Below are 12,743 nucleotides of genomic sequence, written 5' to 3'. Positions count from 1 at the left end.
AAGATTTTATTTATTTGGTGGAGAGAAAGAGAGAGAGAGCACAAGCAGGCGGAGTGGCAGGCAGAGGGAGAGGGAGAAGCAGGCTCCCCGCTGAGCAGGGAGCCCGATGCGGGGCTCGATCCCAGGACGCTGGGATCATGACCTGAGCTGAAGGCAGACACTTAACCGACTGAGCCACCCAGGCACGCCCCCATCAGTTGTTTTTGATACAACATCTTAAAATCTGACTGCAAATTTTCATAATTGGCCAAAATGCTGGGAATCTCAGTGGATGCTCCTCCCCAAATCCATTAGAAGCTTTCTATAACGCTATTTGATTTCAGAAGAAAACTCTTTATGAGCTCAGCTGATTTTGGAATTTCATCTGAGAGAGTTACGAAACTAAAGGGGCCTGCCGACCTAGGGTCAGGCCTCTGACTCGGAGCAGACGGTGTTCTGACAGGACTCTGCACACAGGGAGGGGAGCAGCTATTCGGAGAGTTTTAACTCAACGTGTGGGCACAAGAAAGACCTCCACACTATGCCGGTGATTAGGGTCGAAGTTTTGGAGATTATTTTTTTCTTTTGGTAGGTATGGGTATTATTAGTCTATTGGCAAACGTTTTTCAGGATCTGATATCTACATGTCACTGGACCAGGCACCGGAGATACAGAACTGCGTAAAACATGGCTATAGACCTCATGGAGCACACAAGAACTGATTCTAGTAACAAGAATATTATTCTCTTGTTTTAGATGCCTACAATGAAGAGGATCTAATGTTGTACTGGAAACGGGGCAACAAGTCCCTAAATACTGATGAGCATATTTCCCTTTCTCAGTTCTTCATTGAGGAGTTCAGTGCATCCAGTGGATTTGCTTTCTACAGCAGCGCAGGTGCATTATTTTATGTGGACAGTTTATCAGCACTTACTGAGCACCTACTGTTTGCAAAGTACCACAACATGTGAAGAGACCTGAATCCAAACAAGTGTCCCGTTTAGCCAGTACCCTCTTTCCTTCTGTACAGGCAGCCTCCTCTGCCTTTCCAGTATGTGACTTCTCCTCCTCATGCCGTCACCTCTAAATAAACATCTTGCTTCCACTCCTGGCCTCTGCAGTCTACTGTTAATACAGCCGACGGAGTGATCTTTGAAAACATGAAGACCACAATCCTTTCCTGCTAAAAACCCTCCAGTGTGTTTCCCCCACACTTAAAACAAAACTCAACTTTCTCAAATGGCCTACAAGGCCCACATGATCTACCTCTGACCTCACCCACTACACCCGCCCCCTCTGCTATCTCCACGCTGGCCTTGCCTGTCCTCAAACACACCTGTCTCATTCTACCCACACAGCTGCTGTGGCCTTTTCTTCCCTCTGCCTGGAGTGATGTTCCCCCAGTTTTCTCATGACCGGCTCCCTCCTTCCATTCAGAGTGTTGTTCAAATATCATCTCAAAGAGTGCTTTCTTAACCATCATGTCTAGACTAGGCCTCCTTCCTCACCATTCCCTGTCTGTATTTGTCTTCACAGCACTTAATGCTACCTGAAATACATCTCTAGTTGACCTTTTTCTTGTCTGAGGGCCTGACTAGAAAGAGTGCAAGAAATCTGTCTGTCTTGTTCATCATTTCTTCCCCAGCACCTGGAATGGGCATGGCACATCATAGATACTTGATGAATATTGCTGTGCTTGCTTCAGCAGCACATATACTCAATAAGTATGGCTGAGTGAATCAGGGAGTAAAACAGAAAGTCCATTCAATCAGGCCTATATTGTATTCTCTTTACTATGACAGATATATTTTTTGTTTGGCAACATGTATACATGGCACTTTTTAAATTATACTTGATCCCTGTTGATTAAAGTTAGAAGTAGCTTTCTCTTCCCTGGTTATTAGCATTTGGGGTCATTTCAGGAAGAATCCATATAAAATGCCGTTTTAGATTTTTGAAGCCATAGCTAGGCTGGAAAATGTATGCTGGCCCCTGAGTTTCAGGGCTGCCCTGCCTAGAATCCTTTTACCTACTGACTTTTCTCCCTGGAGGTGCTCTACTCTGCCCTTAGACTTGGGAGAGGCGTTATCAGGTTGTTATCTACAAGCCTGAATCATTAAGAGAGAAATCAAAATTTACATCACAGGGAAGCTAAAGGACTTTCTAGAACCAACAGCTATTTAGCCATTTAGATCCAGAACGAATGCTCCATTTCACTTATTTGTCTACAATGCTTGGGATTCAGCAGATAATGCTATTAACTATAATAATGCTTATGGCCTTTTCTCTTTTCTGATTATATAAGTAACACACCTATTATTTGGTTTGATCATTGGTATACCCCTGGCACATACTAGATGCTCAATAGGTAATTGTTGAATGAATGAATAAATAAAAGGCAGATAATTTGAAAAAAATATTCAGAGAAGTTTAAAGAAAAAGCCTTTGTAATCCCACCTCCTAGAGGTAAACTGTTATTATTTTTATATATGTCCTTCTCCTTTTTCTTTTCTCTCTTTCTCTATATACGTAAATACAGTTGACCCTTGAACAACATGAGTTTGAACTGCACGGTCCACTTACATGCGAAAGTTTTCGATAAATACAGTATGGTACTGCCCATGCATTTTCTCTCCCTTATGGTTTTTTTAACATTTTCTTTTCTCGAGCTTACTTTACTGTAAGAAAACAGTATATAAGACATATAACGTACAAAATATGTCTTACTCAACTGTTATGTTTAGTGAGGCTTCCAGACAGCAGTAGGCTATTAGTAGTTAGGTTTGGGGGGACTAGAAAGTTCTCTGCAGGTTTTCAACAACACCAGGGCCAGCATTCCTAACCCCTACATTGTTCAAGGGTCAACTGTGTATGTTTTTATCAGGATTTTTAATGCTCTGAGTCCTAAATTTAATTAATATTTAAACAAAGGAAAGTGTGGGATGAATAATGATACATGTCAAAGTATAATTTATAGCTATTTTCATTTTGCTGTTGTTATGATGAAATAACTTTGGCACATGATAGATTGTGACTAAGTCTTTGCAATGTTTGAAGCTATTACAATGTCATACATATGAAGCATAGAAATCTAAGAGTATTGTTTCCTGCACAGAGTATATACTACGTGTATATTAAGGGCAATGACAGCTCTTCAGATTTTGAAACACTAGTATCCATTAATATACACCCAACCATCCTCTTAAGAAGAAAAGGTTAAATTTCATTTCCAAATTCTTACTTCACCAGTAGCCATTCCATTGGCTTTGCTGTCTTTTTATTTGTTCTTGTCAGGTTTTTTAAGCCCTATTTGGCAGGTCCTACACTAGTTGATTTTTATACTTCTTCTGGTCATGTTTTAGAGTCTGCCTAAAGCCATGCAAAATACTTACATTGAAAAACTTCCTGCTCAGAAAGATGCTCTTAAGTGTTTTAAAATCCACTAAAAATTCTTAACATTCCGGTGTAGTTACAATTTTAAGAAAAAACATTTTGATTTCTAAGAAAAATAAAAAAAGAAAAGAATTTAAACATACATGGTTTGTATAGCATGATAAAAAATTATCCATGATAAATTTTAAAAATTTTAAGTCATGTTATAGAAGAATATATATAATCCCATATTTGTTATTTTAAAAAGGACTTACTTATATAGGGGCACCTGGGTGGCTCAGTCAATTAAACGTCTGCCTTCAGCTCAGGTCATGATCCCAGGGCCTGTTTCTCCCTCTCCCTCTCCCTCTCCCTCTGCCGCTCCCCCTGCTTGTGCTCTCTCACTTTCTCTCTGTCAAATAAATGAGTAAAATATTTTTTTAAAGAAGGATTTATATATATGTTTTTTTAATGTCCAGAAAGATTAACGATTGATACTTCTGAGAGTTGAGTATAAATTAGGAATATTTTCAATTTTATTTCAACACTTCTGTATTTTTAAATTGTTACAATGTATACATTTTTAATAAGAAAGATTAAAATGGGCTTTAAGACTATAAAAAATATAAGAGTAAAGCATTTTGGAAGTTGTAGTCAAATATCAAGTTTTTTAAAGATTTTATTTATTTATTTGAGAGAGAGATTGAGAGTGGGACTGGGAAGGGCAGGGAGAGAGGGAGAGAGTCTTAAGCAGACTCTGCACTGAGTGTGGAACCCCAGGCGGGGTTTGATCTCATGACCCTGAGATCATGACCTGAACTGAAACCAAGAGTGGGACGCTTAACCAACTGCACCACCCAGGCGCCTCCAAATATCAAGTTGTTAATCATATATGGGTTTATTCAATGATTCTTAGGTTTCAGAAATATCAGCATTTACAAATTTATTTTAGCTCACAAGTATATGATAGTTCTGCCTCACATTATCCGTGAATTATTAAATATGGTCTCCTGAGACCTAAACCCAAGTGTTTTTCTCAGGTTAGTATCCTGCTTAAACATACTAGCTTCATCAAAAATAACTTTTTTTATATTTTGTCTTCATTCCTATCATTATAACAACTACCATAACCTCTGTATAGCCAAATCAGCTATACAGAAAAAACTGTACTTCTGGCTCTGAGCTAGAAGTAGAGTTATAATTATACAACTTTAGTTTCCATTTGATAGCTGAACCATCAGGTTCCCACTTTTTCCTGGCAATGTTAACAAGCAGGTGAGGGCTTCTGCCCTCTCGTGCCTTTCAATGTCCCTCACAATCATGCACTGTAAATTTACAAAGGAAAAGAAAATGACTCCTGCCCCTAAAGAATGCATTGATAATTATTCTTTACTGTAGCATAATGTAGTGGCTAAAAGTACAAGTTTTGGAGACAGACTACATGAGTTCAAATCCTGGCCCTGCCACTTACTAGAAACGTTGGCAAGTTGGTTAGTCTCCCTAAGCCTCAATGTCTTCATCTTTAAGTTGTTTTTATAACACGCTCTACCTCATAGGGTTGTGAGGATACATGATTTAATACATTTAAATAATTTAGAATACCATCTGCCATAAATAACTTTGAATACCATCTGCCATATGGTAAGTGCTCAGGAAATACGAGCTAGTAACTATCATCATCACTGTTTTCATCAACAACATCATCTGGATCCTTTCAACACAGAATGAGGCCTTTAATGTCACAGGCCATTGAAGGTGACAGTCTCTAGGTATAAAAACCTTCTTGAACATTTTCTTGGGACTGACTCCTCAATCACTTCCCCTCTTTTGCATTTTCCTATCTGCCAACTCTCCAGCCCTCTTCTCTCTTTCATAAACTCCCCTTCTTTCTACTGTGCAACAACCTGATGGAGGCTGATGGGCCTTTCCACCCAGAATGTGGTTCAGATGTCAAAGCTGATGATGCCACACACTTAGCAGAAGGGTAAAAAGAGATTTATTACACACATAACGAGGTTTTCTAGAGAGAGTGAGGTAGGCTCCCAAGTAGGTCTGAAAATGGCTTGAGAAAATGAGGAGGGGTGACTGGCTTGGGGTTTTATGGTGGTTAGAGGGTGGGGCTAGGGTGAGGGCTCCCTTGCATGCTTTGAACTTCCCATGGGCGTCAAAAGAGGGAGCACGCAGCTTTCTTATTGGTTTGTGCAGATGTGGGACAAAATGGGGAGGGAAAATAGGGCTTGGGAGATATGAGAAGTCAAATATCAAAAGTGGAGTCAGACTCTTTATCACACTATCCAAAATGAGGGTTCCACAACTTTTCAAGGCCGCACCACCTTTCCTGGTGGTGGAGAGAGCTCTTCCTGGCCTATAGCTTCAACCACAATATGATCCCTAGTCTCCCCTGCCCTGAAGAACCACACAGCAGAGCAGCATTTCTCCTGCTCAGTTGCCAAAAACAAAGTTATTATTCAGAAAATTATGAGTAAAGAAAGGACCCTGTTACCAAAATTTAGTTCATAGTTAAAACCATATATACTAACAGTGTCTTTACGAAATTCTTCCACAACTTTTCCTTATCTCCTTTAATCTCACAATGATTATATGAAGATATAATATCAGAGAGGCTGTTATTCCAGTCTACAGCTATAATCAAAATTCTCAACAGCACACAATAATGAAGCGGGTCTGTAACATGGGTAATACAAGACAATGAGTAGCTCAAAAAATACTGTATATTCTGACTTTACAATGCACTATGTAATGTGTCTTCTATTTCCCTTGGGAATGAAATTGTTTGATATTCCTGAAACATACATCAACTGATGGTGAGAGAGAACCTCAGAACAGATAGGGACAAGAAGGGTCATCGGCACGTAATTGCATATAGAATACTAAGAGGAGAGTCTGCCAATTCAGGGTGGGTTTGCTCGGTTTATGTTTTGGGCTGAATGCCTAAATATTGACTTGATCCATCTAATAAGTGTGCCATCTTGAGTTTCCTAAGAAATTACTACTGAGACTAGTAGAAGTATTCTTTAAACCCTTTTACAAAGCGTATGATTTTGTTTTATAATTTTTAACCTATAGTCCCTTGTTTTTTTTGGCTTTAAACTTCCTTTCAACCAGTGTGAAAAAGGAAACCTGAACAAAATTGTACGGATGTGACTGCAGTTGTTGCTTCTGATCAGCATGAATCAATCAATATTACCAACATGAGTTTATATAATTCCAACCAGAAGCAAAGAAACATCATCATTTGATTACTTTTTTTCAGATTTATTATAGATAAATGAATGGTACCCACCAGAATTTGAAATAATACAGTTTATGGATATTCCTTTCACCCACTCCCTTTATGAATCCCTTGCTGTCTGGATTCCAACTTGGAATCCAATGACTCAGTAGCTATTGTGAATCTTTTCCTTCAGGTAAAATTTTCCCTTTCATTTGTTGAAGCTAATACATGGTTTATTGGCTATTTCACCCAGTCATTTGTCATGTATTGAAGATTTGCCCACTTGCAGAAATAATGCAAACACAATATATTTTGGAGAAAGGTCTTTAAAGGCCGTTCCACAAAATATAATTATCAGTCATTCCTGAACAGCAGCTATGAAATTTAAGGGGAATCTTTTATTTTTAATTTTATTATATTATGTTATGTTAGTCATCATACATTACATCATTAGTTTTTGATGTAGTGATCCACGATTCATTGTTTGCATATAACACCCAGTGCTCCATGCAGTATGTGCCCTCCTTAATACCCGTCACTGGGCTAATGAATGCCCCCACCCCCCTCCCCTCTAAAACCCTCAGTTTGTTTCTCAGAGTCCATAGTCTCTCATGGTTCGTCTCCCCCTCCGATTTTCCCACTTCATTTTTCCCTTCCTACTATCTTCTTTTTTTTTTAAACATATAATGTATTATTTGTTTCAGAGGTACAGGTCTGTGAGTCATCAGTCTTATACAATTCACAGAGCTCACCATAGCATATACCCTCCCCAGTGCCCATCACCCAGCCACCCCATCCCTCCCACCCCCCACCACTCCAGCAAACCTCAGTTTGTTTCCTGAGATTAAGAGTCTCTTATGGTTTGTCTCCCTCTCTGGTTTTATCTCGTTTCATTTTTTCCTCCCTTCCCCTATGGTCCTCTGTCTTGTTTCTCAAATTCCTCATATCAGTGAGATCATATGATACTTGTCTTTCTCTGACTGACTTATTTCACTTAGCATAATACCCTCTAGTTCCATCCACATCATTGCAAATGCCAAGATTTCAGGGTTTTTTGATGGCTGCATAATATTCCAAAAATACCACATCTTCTTTATCCATTCATCTGTTGACAGATATCTTGGATCTTGCCATAGTTTGGCTATTGTGGACATTGCTGCTATAAACATTGCGGTGCACATACCTAAGGGGAATCTTTGAATCACATAACTAAACAGACTACAGGTCAGTTAGTCCAACAAACATTGATGGAGTGACAGGCCCAGGCCCTGTCCTCCTGCTGGGTAAACAAGGGTGAGTGTGTTCAGTTCCATGTTCCCTTAGAGCTTAGTGTTTAAAGAAGCAGGTGATTCCACTTAGTGTGATGCTTTCGTGAGGAAGCCTGTTCTAAGGAAAACTCTGGCTTTTTCTCATAGGTTGGTACAATAGGCTTTTCATCAACTTTGTGCTAAGGAGGCATATCTTCTTCTTTGTGCTACAAACATATTTCCCAGCTATGCTGATGGTAATGCTTTCATGGGTTTCATTTTGGATTGACCAGAAAGCTGTTCCTGCAAGAGTTTCCCTGGGTAAGTCTTTCTATACCTTTGTGAAATGTTAATATCAGAGAAAGTTCAAGAAGGTAAATAAGTGGTGATAAGTGGAGAGGAAAAGAGTGATGGTTTAGTAGGGGTACTTAGAGACATGCACTCAGGTTACAATATTTATCTTGACAGCCTTGGGGGCAAAATATGATTGGACTCTTTCTTTCCTGGGGAACTGAGGCATTAGGTATAAAGCCTGAGCCAGATGACCAAAAGGGGAATAGTAAGGAGAAATTATGAAATTATGGAGCATAAACAGCCTCACTTTACAAACCTATCGCCTCACTTTCAGGGAAACCTCCCCGTCTCTTGCCCCAACCCACTTTGCTTTGCATGACAAACCTTTGCATCATAGAAAAAAGAACCTTCAAACTAATGCACACTGTACTACCGGTATCTTAATACATTACTTCTTGGGGTAGGGGGCAATGCTAATTAAAAATTGGGGCTTAGCCTAAACACCAAAATCAGAACAAACCACAGTGAAATTTGTTACTGTGCTTCCTTAGTTGGCAAGAGATTCAAAGGGGGAGGCATTGCTGGCTTCATTAAGTCATCACACAGGTATGATTATCTACTCTGTCTAGCATGGCATGCCACATGCCACTGTCACACATACTGATTTATGGGAATGATGTCAGGCCCGCTTAGCAGTGACTGAGTTCTTACCAAGTGGAAGATGCCCGGCTAAGCACTTGGATAACCTGTTACTTAATGAGAACCCAAGAGTCAATCCCACTTGCCTCCTCTGCTGTTTCAGGGCAGAGCTCCCTCATTTCAGCTGATTTTGTTCTTTGACCTGTAATGCTCTACCTAGACAGAAGATTGTTATAAGTGCTTCACAATCATTGTAATTATCACACAATTCATTCCAGAAAGGGTGATTTCTAAGCTAATGTTCACAAATTATATGCATACTTCAAAAGATCATTTGAAAGACACAAATTGTCATTAATATTAATAATTTGTTCACCTCTTTCCCCTATTAAAAGCTTTAATCTATAAGAATTTGAGGCTTGACTATCTTCATGGGAAAAAAATACCATCTGAATGAGTAATTAAATTATTGTGGCTGTGACTTCACATCAGAGCAGTTGCGCCCTGACCTCATACGGCAGTGGGGCAGGGTAGAGCCGAATGGGAGATGAGAGGCACATTTCCAGCCCTCAAGACAGAATGAGAAAGACGTTCAGTCTCTAAAGGTTTGTGAACATGATTTTCAATCAGATTTCTGAAGCCTACTGCTCAGCTCTTACACTTTTAAAATGACAAGTAATAGAAGCTGGTTCCAGGGCGGGATGGGGAGAATGGAGAACACTGAAATGCCTTTAAGTCTCCCCTGAAATTCTATGCTTCTTGCATCTACATCTGATTCCCTAGGGGGTTGGGAAATTGCTATGCAGATTTATGTAAAATAATATATAAATCAGAAGTGTCCCTCTCCCCTCTTATCTCACTGAAGGGAACTGTAGTATTCCTATACCACTGCTATCCCCTCAGGCTTTTGCTTCTTAACACCCTCAAGGTTTTTCAAAGATATTTTGTGCTCTGGGGGCGCCTGCGTGGCTCAGTCGGTTAAGCATCCGACTCTTGATTTCAGCTCAGGTCATGAGATCAAGCCCTGCACCAAGCTCTGTGCTGGGCCTGGAGCCTGCTTAAGATTTTCTCTCTCCCTTCCCCCTCCCCCCAGTGCTCTCTCTCTCTTAAAAAATAAAATAAAATAAAATAAGATAAGATAAGATAAAATAAAATAAAATAAATAAAAAGATATTTTGCACTCTGCTTGACTGGCTGTTTCCAAATACTGGGCTACCTGATTCTCCAGAAGGTCCCTCTGACTGTCTATCCCATTTGCCTTTTCTCGGTTGTTTCCCCTTCATCACATTGAAGTATTTGACACTATTAAGCATCCTCTCCAAATTCAGAACCAAGTGTCAAAAGCCCAGCCTCCTCTTCTTCATCTGCAAAATGAGATGATTAATATAGCCTTCCAAGGTCACCGTATGAAATGAATGATGAAATAAATGGGAGCATTCATGTCAACTGCCTGGGCCGATGCCTGGTCCATAGTGTTTGATAAAACCAAACAAACAAACAATAAATGCATTTGCAATACTCTGCACTAGTCTAGGTTTCCTCCTCTTTTAGATTTTTCTTTCATTTGTCTTCCTACTTTGTCTTCCTTCTACTCCTTGAGTCTGGTAACTCCCTCCCAAGGTTTTGCTCGCTTTTGATTCACTCATCAAATGGAGCAAGACTCTTGTTTCTGACTACTGTCTCTATGAAAATATATCCCAAATCTAAGTCCTTATCTCAAATCCTTCCCTCAAGTTCCAGATAGTATTCCAGCTACCTGCTGGACTTCATCTCCAAGTGCTGTGGGCACGCCACATGCTCAAACCCAACAGACTACTATTACCTCCTCCACCATCCCTGCCTAAACTCCACTTTTTCTCTTGGCTTTTCTTGTTCTTTTAAGGGCCCCCAATGTGTTGAATCTTCCGTATTTGGATCCTCAATTTCCTTCTTAGTCTTTAGCAGTCATTCTTAGGTTCTTAGGACCCATTTACACCTTAAAAATTATGAGGAACCCCAGAGAGCTTTTGTTTTTGTGGGTTATATCTATCATTATTAGCCATGTTGGATATTAAAACAGAATTTTTAAAAATATGTATTAGTCCATCTAAAAATAGCAATAATAAATTCATTACAAGTTAACACATTCTATGAAAAATAGTTTTTTTCTAAAACAAAAAAATAGTTGGAAGAGTGGCATTGTTGTACATTTTTGCAAACCTTTACTATCTGGCCTTCTGGAGGGCAGCTGGATTTCTTATCTCTGCTTCTTCATTCAATCTGTTGTAATAACTTTTAGCTGAAATATAGAAAGAAAACTGGTCTTGCTCAGATACGTGATTGGAGAAAAGAGCCATATTTTAATAGTGTTTTCAGATAATTGTGCATAGTCTTCCTTGACATTGCACCAAAACTCAGCAAGTGACAGTTTCTTAAAGTTTAGTTAATGTGGAATGTGGAATCTGAAACCATATCAGTGAATTCTTTCTGTTCTATTAGATTAAAGTGCATTGATCTATCTTGCATTTTGACTAGTTCTTTTTACTCAAGCATCAATCATTTGAAAAGTACCAGTGCATTGAGCTATATCTTCTCAATGCCCACATAATTCACTATACAATGTCAAAAAAATCACATTCGGGGCACTTGGGTGGCTCAGTTGGTTAAGCATCTGACTCTTGATTTTGGCTCAGGTCATGATCTCAGAGTTGTGGAATAAAGCCCTGTGTTGGGCTCTGTGCTCGGTGTGGAGTCTGCTTGAGATTCTCTCTCTCCCTCTCCCTTTGCCCATTCCCCTGCTCGCACTAAATAAATAAATAAATAAGTAAATAAATAAAATATTTTTAAAAAGCACATTCATTAATGTCACCATTAATCTCATTAAAAAGTGAGTAGTGGGAAGCTGTCAAGGTCATAGTGACGGATACGTATTCAACATCATTCTAGTTTTGACTTGAAAGCTCAAATTTTATCATTAGACAACAAATATCATGAGTTGTTTTACTTCAGGTGAGAGGCTTCCTTTACTCAGTTTTGAGAAATGTCTGCCAGATATCCAAATCTGAACAACCATAGTTTGTCTGTGAGTTGTTCTTTTAAGTGAAAGTGGTGTTCCATTTTTCAAAGCCTCTGGTGTTCAGTGTATAACTCAATTGCCTGAGTGCTTTTCCTCAAGATAGCCATTGCTCTTTGGTATGCAGAAGTGCTTTCTATATACTGCTCATTTCATTAACCAGAATATTAAGAAGGCATATACACAGAGGCTATAATTTAATAAAATTAACAATTTTTACAGAGTTTTTTATTGTGATGCTAAAAGCTGAAGAACACTGACTGTTAGGTCAGTTGGGTGCTGCTGCCTTAATTCATGCTAGGGCAACAACAGCTTTTACCTCCAATGCTTCCCACCATTGCAAATATCAACATAATGAGAAAGGTAAATAATGTCTTAGTATTGTGAAACTCATTTTCATTACACAGACCCTCTGAAAATGTTTTGGGGAGCCCAAAGGACCCACTGACCCCACTTTGAGAACTGTGGCTATAAGGTATCTAAATCTTCAGAGTCAGTCTTCTCTCTAATATGCTTATCTTTTCTCTTCCACTCCTCTTGCCTTGACCAGACCTGGGACCCTTGTTAATTTTCCCTGGATTGCTCTAACAGACCCCTACCTGCCCAGGGTCACCTTGCAAGGCTGTGAAATCTGACCCAGATGGGAGTAGGGACCAGAAATCCAGCCCAAGCTCCATGGGACATGGTTTGGGATACATCCTCCAGAAAAAAGGGGTAACATCCTCCAGAAAATTTATTAATTTGCACAAAGTTGTAGTATGGACTTGTACAGGCCTTATAATTGCTTATTTCACTTCCTATTATTCTTACCACAATTCAACCCTACTACCAGAATAATATCTCAAAAGTCAACTGTGATCAAAATACTCTATCTTAAATACAATTAGAATAAATACTCTCAGCTTGGAATCCAACGTGTCACTCG

At 39.3% G+C, this 12,743-nt stretch overlaps 1 protein-coding gene across 1 annotated transcript in view; it reads left to right on the top strand.

Annotated features, from left to right (window-relative positions):
* The window catches only part of GABRR3 (gamma-aminobutyric acid type A receptor subunit rho3), a 43,127-nt gene that overhangs the window by 20,141 nt on the left and 10,243 nt on the right, over positions 1-12,743 (top strand). The window contains 2 exon segments of the mRNA XM_021687950.1: positions 736-876; positions 8,002-8,154. Coding sequence (XP_021543625.1) covers positions 736-876; positions 8,002-8,154 — 294 coding nt within the window.

Source organism: Neomonachus schauinslandi, chromosome 1, assembly GCF_002201575.2.
Source record: "Neomonachus schauinslandi chromosome 1, ASM220157v2, whole genome shotgun sequence".
In the NCBI taxonomy this organism is placed as follows: Eukaryota; Metazoa; Chordata; class Mammalia; order Carnivora; family Phocidae; genus Neomonachus; species Neomonachus schauinslandi.
The sequence above is the reverse complement of the archived record's forward strand: the minus strand, read 5'-3'. Positions and strand labels throughout refer to the sequence as shown.